The sequence below is a fragment of the Castanea sativa genome, chromosome 12, assembly GCF_040712315.1.
Source record: "Castanea sativa cultivar Marrone di Chiusa Pesio chromosome 12, ASM4071231v1".
NCBI lineage: Eukaryota > Viridiplantae > Streptophyta > Magnoliopsida > Fagales > Fagaceae > Castanea > Castanea sativa.
This window is the reverse complement of record NC_134024.1, coordinates 37712512-37734867: the sequence shown is the minus strand read 5'-3', so window position 1 is coordinate 37734867 and position 22356 is coordinate 37712512. Positions and strand designations below refer to the sequence as shown.

The 22356-nt window shown below is 35.7% G+C and overlaps 1 protein-coding gene and 1 pseudogene across 1 annotated transcript; one reads left to right on the top strand and one right to left on the bottom strand.

The window, feature by feature from the left end:
• Positions 1-414: 414 nt before the first annotated feature.
• Positions 415-9913, top strand: LOC142620620 (uncharacterized). Its single transcript, XM_075793964.1, has 3 exons — positions 415-489; positions 619-1137; positions 9425-9913. Exons 1-3 carry the CDS (start codon positions 415-417, stop codon positions 9911-9913), a joined length of 1083 nt encoding a protein of 360 aa, XP_075650079.1.
• A 3081-nt stretch (positions 9914-12994) lies between these two features.
• LOC142621251 (uncharacterized) lies at positions 12995-16448 on the bottom strand (annotated as a pseudogene).
• Positions 16449-22356: the final 5908 nt, after the last annotated feature.

Genomic DNA, 22356 nt, shown 5'->3' with positions numbered 1-22356 from the left:
AATCACCTAGAGACCTTCAAGACACTGATGCACCTACAAGGGGTGGCTGATGAAATCATGTGCCAGGTCTTCCCAACTACACTAAAAGGTCTTGCAAGGGTATGGTTCAGTAAGCTGACTCCAAATTCCATTGGCACCTTTAAGGAGTTGAGTGCCTAGTTTGCCACGCATTTCATTGGAAGGTACAAACACAAGAAGACCACGACATGCCTGATTAATATCAAACAATGGGAGGAGGAGATGTTGAGATCCATAGCACGCTTCAACAAGGAGGCACTCTCGATTGATGAAGCCAATGACAAGATACTCGTGGCCACGTTTACCAATGGACTACGGAAGGGTAAGTTCCTATTTTCCTTATACAAAAATGACCCCAAGACTATGTTAGAGGTACTCTAGAGGGTAACTAAGTACATGAATGCTGAAGACTCGTTGCTGGCCCGAGAAGATAGGCCTAAGAAGAGGGAAAGACAGGAGGAAGCACGGCAGGTTAGAGGATGAAAGAGAACAAGAACTGGAGACCGACGAGAAGATGGGCGTTCCAAACCCCCCACTGGGAGGTTTACAAACTTCACGCCGTTAAATACCCTGATCAATCAAGTCTTGATGCAAATCAAGGACGAAGGAGCCCTGACGTTCCTAGGGCAGCTGAAGGGGGACCCCAACAAGAGGTCTCGAGATAAGTACTGCTGGTTCCACCGAGACCACGTGCACGACAAATCTAACTGCTATGACTTGAAGCAACAAATTGATGCTCTTATCTGGCAAGAAAAGTTGCAGAGGTTTGTCAACAAAGAGAAGACGGACATGCCTCAAGAGCAACCCACACGGCAAGAGAACGAACATCCCAGGCCACCCATAAGAGACATAAGAATGATCGTGGGTGGAACTACAACCTCTTGCTCCACTAAAAAGGCTCGCAAAACTTACCTAAGGATGGTTCAAAATGTCCAGATCACGGGTGTTGTTCCCAAGATGGCACGAGTCGACAACCCCGTCATTGGGTTTTCAGAGGAAGACGTTCGCTATCTCCACCACCTACATGATGATGCACTAGTTGTTAGCATACGGATAGGGGATTACAAGACCCACCGGGTCTTGATTGATAATGGCAACTCCACCGACATCCTTTACATTGTTAGGATTAGTGCCTTTAAATCCTGTTGTATGATACTATGTATGATATTATGTATGACATGATGTATGACTTAATATTGTGATTGATAAAGTTATTTTATTATTATCTAAACTAATGGCAACATGAATATGAGACATTATCATATAGTCCATGAGATGCATTGTATGTGATTTGTGTGAAAAGTCACAGAAGATTAAAATCACAAGTTCTTTGTAAACTCAGAATTTATAGTTCGTAGTCGGTGATGAAGTTGGGTATTTCATCTGCGAAGACTATAACGTATCAACTAAGATGATTTGTCTTGATCATGGAAGTGGAGACTTCTAGTTGATATGTTGATATGTTTTAAGAGTTAAGACATATTGAATAGGACCACTGTGAGATTTATTATTCACCTAACGATTGTCAAATGAATAATAAATCTCACGACTTCTATTTGCATGAACTTTTAATCCTGAGAGAATAATGGACCTGATCATGAGGTGTAGGTTGCTTTGATATATCAGGAGTGAGATCTAAAATAACGGTCAAAACCTCAGTATGTTGGGTAGCCACATTTAATGTTGATGGAACATATATTCTTAAGATGAAATTCATAGTCTCTTGATGGAGATATAAAATATTCCCTTGAGATAAGTTTAATGGGTTCAGTTATTTAGAGAGTTAGACCTAACCACTTTAGTAAGAAATTACTAAAGTATATATTTATGAAATTGGATTTCATAAATATATAATGAATAACTTTAAAGGATTAAACCGGGTACTCAAGGATAAGATATAGTAATTTACAAAGTGGCAGTCTACATTTATGACTTTGTGTTACTACGAATATTTTATGAAGGGGTTGCATGTATAATAAAGTCTTGGGATATAATTTATTAATAAGGCCTAGAGTGCAATTATATTTATATAGTGGTATTAAATATAATTAATGGTAAATTTGGACTTGTCAAGAGTTGACGAAAAAGCCCAAGGCCCATTGGAGCTAGTGTCTTATTGGTCCCTTTTGATCCCACTCCAAGCCACACACTAAAGCCCAATTGGAAAGGCCCAATAGGCCAGCCCAATTAGATAATCAGTTAGTTATAAAGGGAGAAACATACAAAATTTTTTTTTAGTGAAAAAGAGAAATAAGAAACAATGTGTAAGAGAGTGTGAGACACACTTTCATTCTCCCTTTCAAAACTGATTGAGAGACCACACATCTTGGGCGCAAAGTGGAATTGGAGTGAAGATTAAAAGTTTTTCCAAGTGCTTCTAATCTTTGTTTTGAATTTCTCCACACCAAGGTACGCTATCTTGTTCTTAAATTTTGAAATTTATGTAGTGCACGTTATCAACCAATTGAATGAAATAGATCCTAGTTCGTTGCTTCCGCTGTGTGTTTTGCATGAGATGCAAAACCAAAATTTTTCCTTCAATTGGTATCAGAGCCAAGTTTTGATCTTGGGACCTGTGGGTTATGGGCCCACCACGCTTCCGCTGCGTGTTTTGCATGAGATGCAAAACCAAAATTTTTCCTTCAATTGGTATCAGAGCTAGGTTTTCATTTCATGATTGTATAGCGTGTGATTGAATTTTTAGAATTTAAAATACAAAACCGTTATCTTTGTGTTTCAAACTTCTGCATAAAGATATTGTTTCATAAATTTTGTGTGCATTGATAAATATATGTGATATATTGTTCTACATGTGCACGGATTGGTCATTGATTAAATAACCATTAATAGAAGAATATGATTGAATGTTAATGTTTTAAAGCCATTGCAAACTATACAGCCACATTCAAAATGATAACCACATATCACACTAAGTCTCCATACGGATTGGGTGGTTATTGAAATGGATGGTAGTTATTCAAATAATAACTACCATTTCATTCACGGTTTGTTTTTTTTTCTTTGCACCTTTTGAATGTCTTTGCATGGCTTGGACGTAGTTTCATGGAATTGTTATATGGCTTGCATGGTTTGAATGTGGGTTCTTGGATTTTGGCTTGCATGGGTTGACTATTCAAAGTTTTTCTTGTCTTGCATGTTTTATGGCCATGGAAAAGATCAATCCATATATATATATTGCAAGTGGGACCCAATAGATATTATTGTAAATATGGAGTCCTTGACTTCATGAATTAATTAATATATATATATATATATATATATAATGTAATAATTATACATTACATATATTAATTTGTATATTATATTATATATAATATAATATGGATTTTTATATGTAATATGGGTTTTTATTACGTTATATCTATTTATATATGTTAATGCTAGTTTAATGAAATTTATTCCTAATGAGATTATGATTATATTTTTTCACGTGTCTAGCATTATTATCATTCTTGATCTTAAAAACCTTTATTTTAAAATATCTAGTGGGAGAGAGATACAAGGGTTGGATCTCATGGCCTCCATTGTTGGTTCATAGTAGTGTGAAATATATACTTTGTCTTTACCTCGAGCTTAGTATTCCATGCGGAGAGTATTTATTTCATGGTCCTACAAGATTGAATTTCCTGGTTCATAGTGGTTTGATAAACACCTTGTCTTAACTTCGAGCTTTGCATTCCATGAGAAGGGTGTTTTATCATGGCACTACAAAATAAGCCTGTTAAAGGGATGAAATGTGGTTACACATGATTCTAGACAATGGTATACACTAGACTAAGTATTATAGTATCCTCTAGGCTGAGTTCTTACTATTATTACTTAGAGGCTAAATGTAAAACGGCATATCACTAGTGTTTGATAAGAGTTATCATGATAGCACTAATAATGAGAATAGTTCTCAATCAATCATAGTATTTTATGTTCACTCTATGTTGAGGGATATTGAATATGAGATTGGGTTGTCGTTGCATATATTATTTTATGGTTTTGTTAAGTCTCCATATTATATGTTTATATGCTAAATTGATAATGTTCAATCTACTTATTATATTTATGTTTATTATTTTCAGATTTTATCATGGCATCATTTAGCCCACTTGTTTCTATTCTTAACCAAAACAAACTGACTGGATCCAACTATGTTGATTGGAAAAGAAATTTGGACATTGTTCTTACTGCTGAAGAGCACAAATATGTGCTTACTCAACCATGCCCTAACTTTCCTTCATTAGATGCTCCTCTTGAGGAAAAACAGCGATATGATCGTTGGCAGAAATCTAATGAGATGGCCAAGTGATACATCCTAGCATCTATCTTAAATGTTCTACAGCATCAAATGCAGGATGTAGAACTTGCTTCGGACATAATGCATAGTCTGAAGGAGATGCTTGGTGAGCAAGGTCATTCTGCAAGGCAAGAAACCATGAGGCAAATTTATAATACCAAAATGGCTGCAGGAAGTTCAGTGAGGGAGCAAGATGATTGCTAATCTGAACACATTAGAAGTTTTAGGTGCCGGCATTGATGGAGAATCCCAAGTGGATATGATACTCTAGTCACTACCAGAATCATTCAAGGAATTCAGATTCAATTATAATATGAACAAAAAGATTTATTCTTTGTCTGAATTAATGAATGAGTTAGTGGCGGCGGAAGGCATCCTTGGTACTTCTAGTGTTGAAACCAATGTTGGTGAAGCTTCTACTTCTTAACCTAAGTCGAAAGGCAAGGGTAAGAAGAAGAAGAAGAAGGACTTCATTAAGAAAGATGGTAAACAAATTGCCTTTGGGGTTGCCAACAAAGGAAAGTGTTTCCATTGTGGTGAGAAATGACATTGGAAGAGGAATTGTCCAACATTCAAAGCTGCCAAGAATAAGGGTATGAAAAGTTCATTTCTTCTTGAAATATGTTTGGTATAGAATCCAACGGATTCCTGGTGTGTGGATTCAGGTTGTACTAATCATATCTGTAATTCTTTGCAGGGGTTCCAGGAGACCAGAAAGTTGAATACGGGAAAACTATTTCTTACTTTGGCTGATGGGAGCAAGATTCTGGTTGAACCTGTTGGAGTGTTTAATTTGTGTTTTAAGTCTGGAGTTTTAATATTGGAAGATTGTTTATATGTACCTAATGTTCGTAGGAATTTAATTTCTACAACTTACTTAGGTAAACATGGATATTGTATTATCCTGAAAGACAATGTTGTAATAAAGAAGGATAAAGTGTTTATCTGTTTTGACAATATTGTGGATGGTCTTTATATTTTAACTCCTGATAAGCATGAATTATACAATTCTGAATTAGATAGTAGCTCTTATGTGAAATCATTAAAGAGAAAGTTTCCTTCTACTAGTGATGCATATCTATGGCACTTGCGTTTAGGTCATATTAATTCAGGTAGGATTCAAAGACTAATCAAAGATGGACTTTTATAGCCCATGGACTTTGATGGTTTTCCAGTTTGCGAATCTTGTTTGGAAGGTAAGATGACCAAATGACCTTTTAATGCAAAGGGTAGAAGAGCCCCAGATTTGCTAGAACTAGTACATTTAGATGTATGTGGTCCTATGCCAATTCAAGCAAGAGGTGGCTATGAGTATTTCATTACTTTCACTGATGGTTACTCTAGATTTGGTTATGTGTACCTAATGAAACGGAAGTCCGAAACCTTTGAAAAGTTCAAAGAGTTTAGGCTGAAGTTGAGAATCAATTGGGTAAACACATAAAGGCCATTCGATCTAATCGAGGTGGCGAATACCTTCTTGGTGATTTTAAGGATTACTTGACTGAAAATGGGATTATATCCCAATTGACTGCACCTGAAACTCCACAACAAAATGGTGTAGCAGAAAGAAGGAATAGGGCTCTTTTAGATATGGTTAGGTCCATGTTGAGTTATTCGACTCTACCAATTTCTTTTTGGGGATATGCCTTAAATACGGCAATGTATCTTTTGAATTTAGTATCTTCGAAGTCTATTCCTAAAACACTTGTAGAGTTGTGGAATGGGCGTAAGCTTAGTATGAGACATCTCCACATTTGGGGTTATCCAGCACATGTATTGAAAGGAAAGTCTGACAAGTTATAGTCTAAAACAAAAGTGGTATTTTTTGTAGGGTATCCAAAAGGAACAGTTGGAGGTTTATTCTATGGTCAGAAGGATAATAAAGTGTTTGTTAGCACAAATGTCAAATTCTTGGAAAATGACTATATGAATAACTTTACTCCTAGAAGTAGAGTTGTCTTGGCTGAAATGAATGAACCTGTAGTTGAACAACCAATGGATGAAACTAGGGATGATGTGACTGTATTAGATACACCACAAGATACTACTCATGAGATGTCTAGTACATAAGTGCCTCGTCGTAATGGGAAAGTTGTTCGGCCTCCTATAAGATTCATAGGTTTGGGAGAAACTTATGAGGCTATCACAGAAGAGGCTGAATCGGATCCTTACACTTATGATGAAGCAATGAATGATATAGGTGCACATCATTGGGTCTAAGTTATGAAATCTGAATTGGATTCTATGTATTCCAATCATGTATGAAATCTCGTAAAGGCGCCTAACGACATTAAACCTGTTGGTTGCAAATGGGTTTACAAGAGGAAGAGAGGGATAGATGGAAATGTTGAAACCTTTAAAGTAAGGCTAGTGGCGAAAGGGTATACACAAAAAGAAGGTATTGATTATGATGAAACTTTTTCGCCAGTAACCATGCTTAAATCTATTAGAATTCTCTTATCCATTGCTGCTCATTATGATTATGAGATTTGGAAAATGGATGTCAAGATTGCATTTCTTAATGGCAATCTTGAAGAAGAAATATAAATGTTGCAACCAGAAGGTTTCATAGCAAAGAACCAAGAGCATATGGTATGCAAGTTGAATAGGTCCATTTATGGACTTAAACAAGCATCTAGGTCATGGAACATTAGATTTGATCAAGCAATCAAGTCATTTGGTTTTGAACAAAATCTTGATGAACCATGTATGTACAAAAGACATCGAGATAAAGTAGTAATGTTCCTAGTGCTTTATGTTGATAATATTCTACTTATTGGGAATAATGTAAGGGTAATGTCATCGGTTAAAGTTTGGTTGTCAAGTCAATTTGATATGAAGGACTTGGGTGAGGCTAACTTTATTCTAGGGATTAAGCTTTGATGAGATCGTAAGAATAAGATGTTAGGCTTATCACAAGTTGGATATATAGATAAGGTCTTAGAACGGTTTAGCATGCAAAACTCCAAGAAAGGATTGCTTCCTTTTAGACATGGAGTTCCTCTGTCTGATGACCAAAGGCCTAAGACTCAAGAGGAAGAAAATATGATGAGACAAGTTCCTTATGCTTCTGCAGTGGGAAGTCTCATGTATACTATGCTTTGTACTAGACCAGATATTTGTTATTCAGTTGGCATGGTCGGTCGATATCAATCAAATCTAGGACCAAAACATTGGCAAGCTGTAAAGCATATTCTCAAGTATCTTAGGAGAACGAGAGATTATATGCTTGTTTACCATAGTGAGGATTTGATTCCCATTGGCTATACAGATTCAGATTTTCAATCGGATCTAGATTTCAGAAAATCCACTTCAGGATGTGTTTTCACCTTGGGAGGTGGAGCCATAAGTTGGAGGAGTGTTAAGCAATCTTGTATTGCGGACTCCACCATGGAAGCCGAGTACGTTGCTGCTTGTGAAGCAGTAAAGGAGGTTGTTTGGCTTAAGAAATTCCTTTCTGATCTTGGTATTATGAAAATGGAGCAAGTTCCCATCACATTGTTTTGCGACAATAGTGGAGCGGTTGCACAATCCAAAGATCTAAGGAATCACAAGAAAGGAAAGCACATTGAGAGGAAGTACTACATCATTCGAGACATTGTTACTCGTGGAGATGTTATGGTAGCAAAGAATGAAAGTGCAAATAATCTAGCAAATCCTTTTACTAAAACCTTGCCTCAAAGGACTTTCGAGTCACATTTGGGAGCAATGAGAGTTAAATTAGTGTACAATAGTCTTTAGGACAAGTGAGAGATTGTTAGGATTAGTACCCTTAAATCCTATTGTATGATGCTATGTATGATATTATGTATGACATGATGTATGACTTAATATTGTGATTGATAAAGTTATTTTATTATTATCTAAAATAATGACAACATGAATATGAGACATTATCATATAGTCCATGAGATGCATTGTATGTGATTTGTGTGAAAAGTCACAGAAGATTAAAATCACAAGTTCTTTGTAAACTCAGAATTTATAGTTCGTAGTCGGTGATGAAATTGGGCATTTCATCTGCGAAGACTATAACGTATCAACTAAGATGATTTGTCTTGATCATGGAAGTGGAGACTTCTAGTTGATATGTTGATATGTTTTAAGAGTTAAGACATATTAAACAGGACCGCTGTGAGATTTATTATTCACCTAACGACTGTCAAATAAATAATAAATCTCACGACTTCTATTTGCATGAACTCTTAATCCTGAGAGAATAATGGACCTTATCATGAGGTGTAGGTTGCTTTGATATATTAGGAGTGATATCTGAAGTGACGGTCAAAACCTCAGTATGTTGGGCAACCACATTTAATGTTGATGGAACATATATTCTCAAGATGAAATTCATAATCTCTTGATGGAGATATAAAATATTCCCTTGAGATAAGTTTAATGGGTTCAGTTATTTAGAGAGTTAGGCCTAACCACTTTAGTAAGAAATTACTAAAGTATATATTTATGAAATTGGATTTCATAAATATATAATGAATAATTTTAAAGGATTAAACTGGGTACTTAAGGATAAGATGTAGTAATTTACAAAGTGGCAGTTTACATTTATGACTTTGTGTTACTATGAATATTTTATGAAAGGGTTGCATGTATAATAAAGTCTAGGAATATAATTTATTAATAAGGCCTAGAGTGCAATTATATTTATATAGTGGTATTAAATATAATGAATGGTAACTTTGGACTTGTCAAGAGTTGACGAAAAAGCCTAAGGCCCATTGGAGCTAGTGTCTTATTGGTTCCTTTTGGTCCCACTCCAAGCCACACACTAAAGCCCAATTGGAAAGGCCCAATAGGCCAGCCCAATTAGATAATCAGTTAGTTATAAAAGGAGAAACATACATAATTTTTTTTTAGTGAAAAGGAGAAATAAGAAACAATGTGTAAGAGAGTGTGAGACACACTTTCATTCTCCCTTTGAAAACTGATTGAGATATCACACATCTTGGGCGCAAAGTGGAATTGTAGTGTACGTTATCAACCAATTGAATGAAATAGATCCTAGTTCGTTGCTTCCACTGTGTGTTTTGCATGAGATGCAAAACCAGAATTTTTCCTTCATACTACTTAGCATTCCAACAGATGAGGATTGAGAGAGAACGGCTGGTTCTGACTAACGCTCCGCTCATTGGTTTTGGAGGAACAAGGGTATTCCCCCTCAATGCAATCACGTTACCTTTCATGGTTGGTGATTACCCCCAGCAGATCACTAAGGACGTGAAATTCCTTATGGTCAACTGCTTGTTGGCTTACATTGCCATCTTAGGATGGCCTACCCTTAACTCGTGGAAAGTGGTAACTTCAACTTATCATTTAATGATCAAATTCCATACCAAGTATAGAGTGGGAGAATTACGTGGACATCAGGTGGCTGCTCTCAAGTGCTACATAGCTATGTTGGAGATGGATGACCATCTTCAAGCCATGATTATAGAAGAGCATCCAATGGTGGCGGAGCCTGTTGAAAAACTTGAGGAGATACATCTTGACGATTCCAAACTCAATCAAACGACTAGGATTGGCACCCTTGCCAGTCCGCCTGTCCCCCAAGCACTCACAACTTTTCTCTAGGAGAATCAAGATGTCTTCGCTTGGAGAAAGCCAACGGGAAAGGGAGAATGTGTGTAGATTTTATGAACCTAAACAAAGCATGCCCCAAGGACAGTTACCCACTACCGCGGATTGACATTCTTGTAGACTCTGAAGCTCGCCACCAGTTGCTAAGCTTCATGGACACTTTCTTTGGCTATAACCAGATTAAGCTAAATGAAGCTGATTAAGAGAAAACTTCGTTTGTCACAAGCCAAGGGCTATTCAGCTATAAAGTGATGCCATTCGGACTAAAAAACGTAGGCGTGACGTATGAAAGACTCATGAACAAGATGTTTACACATTAGATCCGAAGGAATGTCGAAGTCTATGTCGACAACATGCTAGTAAAAAGTCAAAGAGATGGTGATCATTTGAATGACCTCTGGGAAACCTTCAACACCCTCCGCTCTTACAACATGAAGCTCAATCCAAGCAAGTGTGCGTTCGGGGTGATGACTGAAAAATTCTTGAGGTTCATGGTGTTTCAAAAATGTATCAAAGTCAACCCCAACAAGGTCTGAGCCATTATGGAAATGACACCACCAAGGAACATGAAGGAAGTCTAAAGCCTTAACGGCAGAGTAGTAGCACTGAATAGGTTTGTATCACAGGAAACGAACAAGTACCTACCTTTGTTCCGCACATTTAAGAAGTCTTTTGAGTGGACCGTCGAGCGTCAGCAGGCATTCGAGAATTTGAAAGCCTGTCTCTTTTTCCTACCATTGCTAAGTCCGTCCAAGCCTAGGGAGGAGTTGTTCCTCTATTTGGCGGTGTCCTCGGCTACCGTTAGCATGGCCTTGGTCAGAGAGTAGAATATGGCACAAATGCCCGTATAGTACACCAGCTGAGCACTTCGAGGGACGGAGGAAAAGCCGAGCATTTCGCTTTAGTTACTGTAACCTGTAAGTTAAAGCCATACTTCTAGGCTCACACTATTGTTGTCTTGACTGTCAAACCTCTACAAAGAGCAATGAGTAGTCCCGAAGCCACTGGACAAATGGCGCTATGGGCTTTAGAGCTGAGTGAGTTTGACATACAATATAGCCCGCGCACCGCCATAAAGGGGCAAGTAATCACTGACTTCATCGCAGAGTTCACTAATATGGAAGGCCAGGGGGCAGAAAAACATCATCAATGGAGCATTCACACAGATGGGTCATCTAACAGGCAAGTTGGAGGAGCTAGTGTAGTGCTCCATTTCCTTGAAGGAGACGAAGATAAGTGCATGGCTCGTCTTGACTTCCCAATAACAAACAATGAAGCCTAATACGAAGCATTGGTGGCTGGGCTAGACCTTGCTAAAGCAGCAGGGGCAACAAATGTGATTATACACTGTGATTCTTAGGTGGTCATCAGTCTGATAAATGGTGACTACAAGTATGATGCCATGTTTGCTGCTAGGTTAAGGTTGCTGCTGACATCGTTACACCGTCAGTTGGCCAATTTTTTGGGAATATCCGTCAGCCAGATTGCTCCCAAAGCTTGGAGGATATTTATTGGGGCTGAAATCCTCTGGGGTCATCTTAGCGGCAAAAATTGTAAAACAAATATTTCATTTTGCAAAAACCTTTACATGAACTCTTCTTTTGTGACAACTTTTTTTTTTTTTTTTGCCGAAACAACTTAAGAATATTGAGACTTCAGTTAACACATATGGTAGTTGTAGAACACATCAATGATATGAAAAATAGAAAGGTTTAATTATTTAAAAAGCATTTTTAATAGATTGTAATATAAAACATTTTTTTCTTAATATTTTATGTAACTTTTCCCTTAAGATCAATATTGTTGGCATCCTTTAAAGATGATACATAATATTTTTGAGAAGAAGAAGAAGAAGAAGAAGCAGAGTCAATGCTAACACATAATATAAGATTATTAAGTTTGCGTAATTTAAATTTGTGCAAAAAAAATTAATGTATCTATGATAAAAGTTTTTATCTAAATGATATATAGTAGTTCATATTTTTTTTAGTCTTGATTCAAAAAGTTCATTCTCAATAGCCTTTTAAGTTTACAAATTGCTCAATCTATAGGCCTAGACACATTCAAAGAATGCTATCTAAATTATAAATTATAAATTATATGACCCTTTATACACAAATATTTTGATTCCCCCAATGTATGGTAAAGGAAGGCAGGTTTGTATCTAGCCATTTTCTTGATTTGTGCTAGATAATTTAATAGTATAGAGGATGTGGTAGGATTTAAATGTTGAATAAAATAAGATGAGAAGAAAAAAGAGAAAAAAAAATATAACAATAAATATCAAATTATCCAAGTCATTCTATGTAATATAATAACATTATATTATTATATACTATATGTATAATGTAGTAGGATAATATTTAATCAAAGAGAATATAAAAGATAACAATTTAAAACACAAAACTAAATTGCATCAGCCCAAAGTAGAATTCTAATTAATACAAAAATTCATCAACCTAAAGAATCGATGAAATAAAAAAAATCAAACAAAAAATGAAAAACAAATTGAGAGAGAGAGAGAGCGAGAGAGAGCGAGCGAGAGAGAGTGAGTGAGAGTGAAGTAACCTTTTTTGTGTGCAAAAACTATGCATAGAATGAAAAAGAAAATGTTAATTTTATAGTACGTAAGATGTTGAGAATAAGAAGATTCAAAATAAAGGAAGACAAAAAGGTAGAGAAAGAATGATATTAAGGTAGAAAGTAGTGAGCAGATGAAGAGGTAAAAGGGAGGGAGAGTTTTGGAAAATTAATAATAAAAATAATAGTTAAAAGATATTTTAATTTTTAAATAATGGAGTTTTTAAGTCACCTTAAATGAGAAAATGTTTAATATATATATATATATATATATATATATATATATATATATATATATATATAAAGTTGGAAATAAAAAATGATGACGTGGCTGCTGATGTGACTCAATGTGAGCGTAGCAATATTAAATGCTACGCTTTAGCTTTTAATAATATATAGATTTGAAATCTTTATAATGCATACCAAAATAGCCAATCATGTATTTATCATGTAATGTGCTTGAAATCTGAGTTACAATTACCAGCAGTAATTTATTAGTACTTGCAATTAAAGATCTACTAGTACTCTAGCCATTACATAATCTTAAACAAACAATTGCCTTCAGCAGCATAAATTTGACAGATTATATCACATTCCAAACAATTCACTATATCCTTGCTTGTCCTGGTGAGATTGTGTGGCCCTAGGAAAGTGCATTTTGGATTGACAACAGTTGAGAAACCATGTGCATAGTTGGTCTACAGTCTGGATTTGCATGCAAGCATGCAATTGCCAGCTTTATGATGACTAGCAATTGACTCTCAAGTTGAAGAGTGGGAGGTGAAATGCGTAAGTCTAACAAATCTTTCAATAGTAAATTATCCCCCACAATTGAAGCAGATAGAATGGGGATCATTTCACCAGGATGTCTTCCTTTGATCACTTCAAGAGCCAAATCTCCAAAACTATAAACATCACATTTCTCATTTATCTTCATTGTATAAGCAAGCTTTACAAAAAAACAGAATATTAATGTCAATGTGTTCATATGCTTTGTATTCTACATTGATTAAAAAATTGAAATATATTACCTGGTGCAATATATCCATATGTGATAGCAAGTGAAGTCCAATTGGATGAGTCTCGATTAAGAAGTTTAGCTATGCCAAAGTCTGAAACATGAGCCTCGTATTGAGAATCTGGCAAAACATTTTTGCTTGATATGTCCCTATGAACAATTGGTGGTGAGCAATTATGGTGCAAGTAAGACAAAGTGTAAGCAACACCTTTGATGATATTCACCCTCTTATTCCAGTCCAATCTTTTAGCTCCTCCGCCATTGGTAAAAATCATGTTCAAGCTACCCTTTTCAAGGAACTCATAAATCACGAACGAGTGTTGTGAGTGGGAACAAAAGCCATGCAAATTCACAATATTTAGATTCCGATTCTCTGTTAATGCCCTTATCTCATTGAAGAACTCTTTTTGTTGTACAATCTCACCATCACCCAAGGATAGGATTTTCTTCACTGCCACAATGTTTCCTGATGCTAGACTTGCCTTATAGACAGTGGCATGTCCTCCCTTCCCAATACAGAACATAGCATTAAAACCCTGGGTCGCTTCAATGATTTCATTGTACATTGCTCTTCCCTCAAAACTTGATATCGAAAACACATTTTCATTGTGCATGTTATTTGTTTGATCAGTACGGGGGTGCTTCCTTTTTCTTTGAAAAATTAAGAAAATTCCAAGAAACATCAATACAAGTGAAAGTGTTCCCAGAAGAGGGAAAATGATTAAGAAAATGATTTTGTGTCCCTTCTTCAAAACTTGTCTTCCTATCACACAGGGTTGCAATCCTGTAACATTTCCACATAGCCCTTTATTACCTTGTAGTGCTTCTATGGGAGCATGTTGAAATACTTTGCTATCGGGAAGAGAACCCTCCAACATATTAAAGGATATGTCCACATATGATAGGCCATGCATTTCTTCAAAAACAATTGGAACAACACCAAAGAGGTTTTTGTGGGAGACGTTCAACATCTCCAAGTCCTGAAGATTGTCAATTTGTGAAGGTATCTCTCCTTCAAGCAAGTTATGACTCAAATCTAGCTGTGACAAATGAGCTAAATTGCACATTTCAATTGGAATGTCATTGCTAAAGTTGTTGTTGCTCATATTCAAATAATTTAGTTTCAAAAGGTTCCCTATATTTGAGGGGATTGACTTATCAAATCTATTAGTTGATCAAATCTATTAGTTGATAGATCTAGATACTCAAGATTTGTTAATGATCCAAACTCTGGAGATATATCACCAGAAAGTTGATTTCCATTCAACTTCAACTTCAACAAAGAAGTCAACTTCCAAAATTCCTTTGGAAGCTTCCCAATTAACTGATTATAAGAAAGATCAAGTACATGGAGTTGAGTAAAATTTCCAATTTTAGGCGGTATGACACCACTAATATTGTTCCTAGCCATCCGTAGTGTAGTTAGTCGTGGACAACTACTCCAATTCTCTGAGATTTCGCTATAAAATCTATTGTTGCTTAGGTCTATGAACTCCAGGTTATTGTAGACACCAAAATCTTCAGCAATATTTCCACTAAGTTGGTTGTCTCCAAGGCGGACTCTAATTAAGCTCTTGCAGTTTCTCAAGCTTTTTGGTATTGGACCTTCGAGATGACTGTTGTTTGCAGAAAACTTTTGAAGATAACCACTTTGGCACAAGTTTTGAGGCAAAAAACCAGTGAAGTTGTTTGTATCCAACTGTAGTATAGCCAACTTTGTCAGGTTTCCTATTTGTTGAGGAATGAAACCAGAAAATTGGTTTTCACGAAGGTATAGAACTTCCAAGTTGGTCAAATTGCCCAAGGAAATTGGAACATTACCATTTAACATATTTCTGCTCAGTATAAGATGAATTAGGGACTTCAAGTTTCCTAATTCTTTAGGAATGGAACCCGAAAGTTGATTGTTGAATAAATATAAGACGGTGAGGTTGCTGAGAGCACCTACCAATGTTGGAATGGTGCCAGAAAGATGATTTGTATAAAGGCTTAAGAACATGAGAGACTTCAAATTCCCTATTTCAGTGGGGATGTTACCAGAGAGCTGATTTTCATACATTTGCAACAATGCTAGATTTTCAAATTTTCCGATACTAGGAGGGATGAGACCTTTTAGATTGTTGTGGCTTATGTCAAGTTCAACTAAATTGGTAAGGTTTCCAATTTCTGGAGGAATGGAACCGGAAAGTTGATTATCACATAGGTACAAATAAGCCAAGTTGCTTAATTCAGCCAAAGATGTAGGAATGGAGTACAAAAAAAAATTTTCATCAAGATACAAGTAAGCCAGGTTGCTCAAATTACATATAGAAGCAGGAATGCGGCCATGGAGATGGTTGGCATACAAAGAAAGGTCATTGAGAGACTTTAAGTGGCCTATTTCTATGGGAATTGAGCCATTTAACTGATTTTCACCTAGGTGCAACACCTCAAGATTGGTCAGTAGACCAATTTGGGGTGGCATTTCCCCCGATAAGTTATTAAAGGACAGATCAAGATAAATGAGTTTAGAGAGATGACTAATTTGAATAGGGATTGTACCAAAGAATCCATTCATGCTGAGATCAACGTATGCAAGATTGGGGAGAGATGAGAATGGAAATTCATGAAGCGTACCTTTCAAGGCTGAGCTAGTCAGGTTTAATCTAACAACACTTCCTGCATGCAAGAAACGCCAAACCAACTGCATGGGGTTGAGCTGGTGTATTGATTGTTGGAAGAATTTGTTGCATTATTAGGAAGGAGAGTCCATGAAGGCAGGGGTGACTGGGTTTCACGTTGAAGACTGGCTTTCCAAATGAGTAGAGCATCTGCCTCTGCCTCCCTCTCTGCATTCACAGAAATAGAAGCAACTTCGAATGAGGAATGTAAAATGGCGAACGCGACCAGAGAAGCAAAGGAAAACGCGTTTTTCAAGCTAGTCAATCCCATGGGTGTTTGTTTTGGAAGTTGCAAACTGATTCTCTCTATTTAAAATGTCCAAGCTTATCCGCACTATTACTTTACAGGTCTCAGATTTGGATGTCTCTTGCAATCTGATACAATGGATCATTGTTTTTTACTGTTCTTCATGTGGAAAGTATCATTACACGGGTCGAAATTATATTATTTTGTTTCAAGCTAGTCAAAAAGTTAGTGAGATATTTAGGAAGTGTTTGATAGAGGTGTTTGAGATAAGATTTTTATAGTTTTTTGTAATTTTTTGAAAGACGTGTGGGTAAAAAAGTGTGTAGAAATGTGTGTATTGTTGTTTAAAATATGAAAATGTGAGTTTATAATTACTCACCAAACAGACCCTAAAGATCTAAAAACAAAGGTGGGACCAAGGTTTGATTAGAGATTTACGAGCATCCACATCAGACTTGTCAAACCAATCAAACTAGTTTGATGATAAAAATATAGCTTAAAACACACAAAACTCTCACACATCAGTTTCAATAAATTAGCATTAAAACTTTAATATGTAACTATCAGAGATTTTACTAGTTGAGCTAATTAATTGAAACTTACAAAAATAGAACAAATCCTAGATTTTAAGTTGTTACTAGTTTTAATTGGAATCTACCTCTAAAATTACTTTTTTGCCCACCAATAACAGCTAGTAACAACTTGTCACTTAGGATTTGTTATGAAAAATGTTTTGGATGTAACATCTTTCTCTCTCTTTTTCTTGTTTTTCATTTGATAATAAATTATTATTTTATTTATTGGCTAACTTTTGTGCTTATTTAATACTGTTACAATCAAAGAAATAACTCTATTTGGAAAAATTTGAAGGTCTTTTTCTACTTGGGATTTTAGACAACTGCCTCATTCGTCTATATTGTTGCGCCACCTCTGGGTCGTTGTTTGGAAGTTGCAAACTTCCCCACGCTATTACTTTACAGGCCTCAGATTTGGATATCTCCTGCAGTCAATTTCCACGGTGATGGGAAAGAGAAAAGGGGATCTGAATGTTTTTTGATACAAGGGGATCTGAATTTGTATATTGATACAATTGATCATTGTTTTTTTTACCGTTCTTCATATGGAAAGTATCATTACACTGAAATTATATTATTTTTGTTTCAAGCTGGTCAAAAAGTTAGTGAGAAATTAAGGCCCTATTTGGTGAGTGAGTTCTAACTCACATTTTAAATAACATTACACACATTTTCACGTACTTTTTTACCCACACATATATCAAAAAAACTAAAACAACAAATTCAAACTCCTCTCTCAAATACCCCCTAAATATCTAGAAACCAAGATGTGAGCACATGGTTTGTGACTCAGTAGCAATACTGGTATTGATTTGTGATTTCTTACGTGTAAATTTATTTTGTAATTTTTTAATAAAAAAATGTTACATCATTCAAAAAAATATTAAGTTATTGTTTTGTTAACCACAAAAGTAACAGTACTAACGACAGTTAGTAAAATGACTATTACAACTTAGTTTTAAAACTTAAGAGACTAATTGTGCTTCCTTAGAACTTGAGGGACTAGCTGCACACACAAGGTAAAGTTGAGGGATCAACATTGATATTGTTTGACATGTTCGTTTAGGTCTAACTAGTCTAATGATGTGAATTATAGATTCATGGTGCTACTCCTATGTTATCACTAAATAAATGGGTTGGAATAGTTGTTCCATTACAATTTTATATATTCATTATGATATTTATTTCTAAATAATTATCATTATAGTATGAGATATTATGTAGAAAAAAAAAATTGTCATAAATTTGATGTGTTAAATTGTGAATAGAGAAAAAATGATGACTTTATGTAAAAGTGACGAGACTATGTGAAAGTAACAAACAATTTTGCCTTATCATAGTTATGACAAAAACTATGGCACAAAAAATGAGTCAAAAAAATATATACCAACTGGGTCATAAGATTTTAGAGAAGTCTGTAGGTGCATTTGCAATTATTTTAAATGACCAATCAAATCAACAAGACATATAGCTGGCAATCATTGAAAAAAAATAGAGAAGATGTTTAAATGTTGGACATTTTTTAAAGAGGTAAAGACTCAAGAAATTCGTGCATTTGTAATTATTCTAAACTAGTATGTAACCGTCTTTACGCATAGGAATGATAAATTATAGTTGTGCTATTAATGTTAGTTTGAGTTGTTAAGCATATAGAGCATAGTTCGATCAAGACATTTAAAGATGCTAAAATAGTTTTTCCTTGCAATTTGAATGATATTGGTTATGCTAAATTTCTCATTATATTGCTAATGCATAAATAATTTTGAAAATAACTATTGGATACGGCATATACAATATCAATTCACAATCATTGTCTGTAAAATTCTACTAAATATAATGCAAAATAAAATAATAAATTGGTCAAATAGTATCTCTTAAATTAAATGAGAATAGGTGCATAGAATCATACAGCTCAATTACAGTTTGTTACATTCAATATCTTTGCATACAAAATATCTAAATAGAAACAGTACCAAAATAGATTAAGGTGTACATAGCATAGTTATTAAACTCAGGCTAGCTCGATAAGTCGTACCAAAATTTCAGTGACTTGGCACCTAAATTGGTACAGGTGTACATAGCTAGCTAGGTTTGGCTACCTTTGTAACTTGAACGGTTTTTTTTTTTTTTTCACCTAGCTGGGTTTGTGAAATTTGTAAAATTACATCTAATAGGTTCATTTTATTGCCTTTTTTTTTTAATTTTGTTTTTAACTTACATATTTATTCTATGATTTTTCAAATCTATATAAATAGCAGATCAAGCAATGATCCACTTGTTGAACTGGCAACTCAGTGCTCATAAATTGAGTCAACTTTTGAGACGAGTTTAATGACTATGGGTAAGAGGTTTCTAGAGAAATTGGTGCAATGGAAATTATTGCAATTGACCCCTCAGTGCAAGACTTTTTTTTTTATTTTTTTTATTTTTTTAATAGTCATGTAGGGCAAGACTTGGAAGCACGCTTGTATAGGAAATTGATGCAGTTTTAACTTTTATGTAATTCTGCTTTACTTTGACTTTTTGGAGAAATTATACAATCCTCTGGTGAATCAAGTCACTTGTTTACCATTCCACTAAAAGACTCCCCACTTGTTTAAAATTGTTGAGTCAGTAATTAGTTTTTATTTTTATTTTTTTTAAAAATTCTGACTCACCAATTTTAAACAGGTGGGAGTTTTTTAGTGAAATGGTGGACCACGTCACTTGTCCACCATGAGGACCTTATAATTTTTCGACTTTTTGAGGGGATTCACATGGAAAATTAGAAGTTGTTTTTAAGAAAGAAAAGAAAAGAAAATAATAGTTTTCTTGGTTTTTAAAATTAGAAACATGTTTGGTAAGTTGAATTTTTCAAAAATGAAAAAAAAAAAAAAAACAAAAATTATTCAGAATAATAACTATCAAAGATACTTCTTCATCTTCTATTTCTTTCTTTTAGAACTTTTATTTTATTTTAAATTTTTTTGGTATATAAGGTTTGTAGACGACTAAATTCTTAGTTTGAAATAAATCAAACAAGTAAAATAGTTTCACAAATGCGAATTTGTATTGATGAATATGTGGTACAATTCTCTATAATTACAAAAGAGTGATCCTCTGATTCGATCTCCTTGAAAGATTTGTTAATTGGAATTGTGGTAATATAATTTTGATTCGAACACAAGATATCGTTCAATTTGGCTGAGGAATGGATCGAAGATCTTTAAAACGGAATTACAATGAATCTTTGGCTATGAGCTTGTTAGAAATTCTTTGTTCTTCGTGTTCTTTGTGTTCTTCGTGCGTTCTTCTTTTTTGAAGGTTTGTGGTGAAAGTTCTTCAGGGCTTTAGAGGCTAGAATCCTTAGAGTTTCGCTGATTTGTGGTTTGTTGAGGTTTCTAGAGGCTTTTAAGTTTGATTATAATGACCTTTGTGATCTACACAAGTAGTTTGGATGATTTTGCTTCGAATGTTGTTTGTATTTGAGGTTGAAGTTTTTGAAGTTCCTAGAGGCTTCAGGGTTTGATTGCGACAGAGCTTCTGAATTTCTGAACTCACGATATCTTTTTCTGTCTCCCCAAATGTCTTAGGAAGGCTTCTATTTATAGGAGTTTGGGGGTGGGTGAGTGACACGTGGTAGAGTCTGATTGGTGACACATGTCACAGCCTGATTGGTCCGCTTATGTCATCGCTTACACGTGTTGGATTGCTTGTGTCATCGCTTAAACGTGCAGGGCTGCTTGTGTCATCGCTTACGCATGCTGATGCATTCAATGCCTTTATTTCAATGACACTTGGCAAATTTCTATTGGTTTCTGAATAATGATAGAAAACCTAGCAGCAGTACATGGCGCTTTGTAATTGGTTGTATTTTGTGGACTTGGTAGTATGATGTGTCAGCCTGTGATAGGTAGGGAATTTTCCCTCTCTACAAATGCCCCTTCGAGACTCGTTCATGCACACAGTTTTGGAGTGTGGTGAGTGAATGAGTCTTGAAAAAAATGGATTTTTATACTTGACTCTTCTAGTAAAATAGCTAAAGGTGGTGGAGCTTTTAACGGGATGAAGTAATTTTAGAAGAGTAGACCCACCCATATGAAAGGCTTTAATGAGATCGAGAAGGGGTCTGCGAGTATTTGAATGTACTTACGTGACTAAGTTTTCTCAGCAGAGGTTAAGTCGAAGTAATTTCAAAAGAGTGTTCAATGGTACTTGGAGTGGGTTGGTGTGGCTGAAAGTTATTTACAAGAAGTTGGATGTACTTGCAAGATTGAAACATTTCGGTAGAGGTTAAGCTGAGGTAATTTCAGAAGAGTATTTTGGATCGTTGGTGGCGATCATAGGGTGTAGAAGATGGAGAAGAGGTGAGAATGTTGGTTGGGTACAGCATGCAGAGCTCTGGAGCTAGCCTCCTATTTTTAAGAACTTCTGGTGAAGTTATATCTAAAGGGTATACTTCGGATCACGGAGAGAACATGTGGGAGTGTGGTTGAATGTGCATGTGTTATTGCATCACTCAGGTTAAGTTGAGGTAATTTCATAAGGGATTCTGGGTGTGCTGATGTTGGTGGTGAAGAAGATAAAAATGAAAATGAAGTGAATGAGTGAAACATATGACATCATGGCGCTGGCCCTGCATGTTGGGGACTCTCTGGCATAGATGTCTCTGGGAAGTACACCTTGGGATGTGGGACTGACTGCATGCTGAATGAGGCCCGACAGCAAGTCGTTGAATGTGCCTCTGTAACTGGACCATGCTGACGGACATTAAGTTGAAGTAATTTCAGAAGTATATTTTTTGAAATTCTTCAAGTTGATCTTAAGTTGGAGTAATTTCAGAAAATGTGTTTTGAGGTACCAGCAACGATGACCTTTGGGCCCCACGCTGGTGGAAACATGGAATAAGGCTTTGGCGACCATTTACCGACACCAAAGGCTGAATTCTGATGAGCTAGTACCTTGGAGGTTATCGTAAGTGTTGGATGGGAGACAATTTTTAGGATACCCCAACACTTTTTACCACCTTCACCTAATGCAACTTGTTGGGAAAGCACAACAAAATGAAAGGTGGAGCTAACTTGTGATCCTGGTTTTAGAAACCAGCCAAGTTGCTGTTTGTTTCGAACCACTGCTTCTGATGGGAGACCAAACAGTTGGAGAGAGACTACGGGAGCCCTAATCTTAGGAATAGGTGTCTCTGATGGACTTAGATTTCCTGGCCAACCAAGTCCAAGGAAGCATGGAACGACAATGCAGACCTTGCTACGAGTAACTTTATGAATAAATGTGGTCATTAAGTGGGGAAACAAAATTTGTTTGGATCCTAAAACAGCAATAATGTTGTGAGAAGGGTTTCTATTGAACCATGAGGGGGT

What these genes read in the sequence shown, in the direction of transcription:
- LOC142620620 (XM_075793964.1), top strand. Translation starts at nt 415, where the DNA reads ATGAATGCTGAAGACTCGTTGCTGGCCCGAGAAGATAGGCCTAAGAAG. An exon ending in GACAGGAGGAAGCACGGCAG is followed by an intron (nt 490 to 618) that starts GTTAGAGGATGA and finishes ATGCAAATCAAG; the next exon opens with GACGAAGGAGCCCTGACGTT. An exon ending in CCACCGACATCCTTTACATT is followed by an intron (nt 1,138 to 9,424) that starts GTTAGGATTAGT and finishes GCATTCCAACAG; the next exon opens with ATGAGGATTGAGAGAGAACG.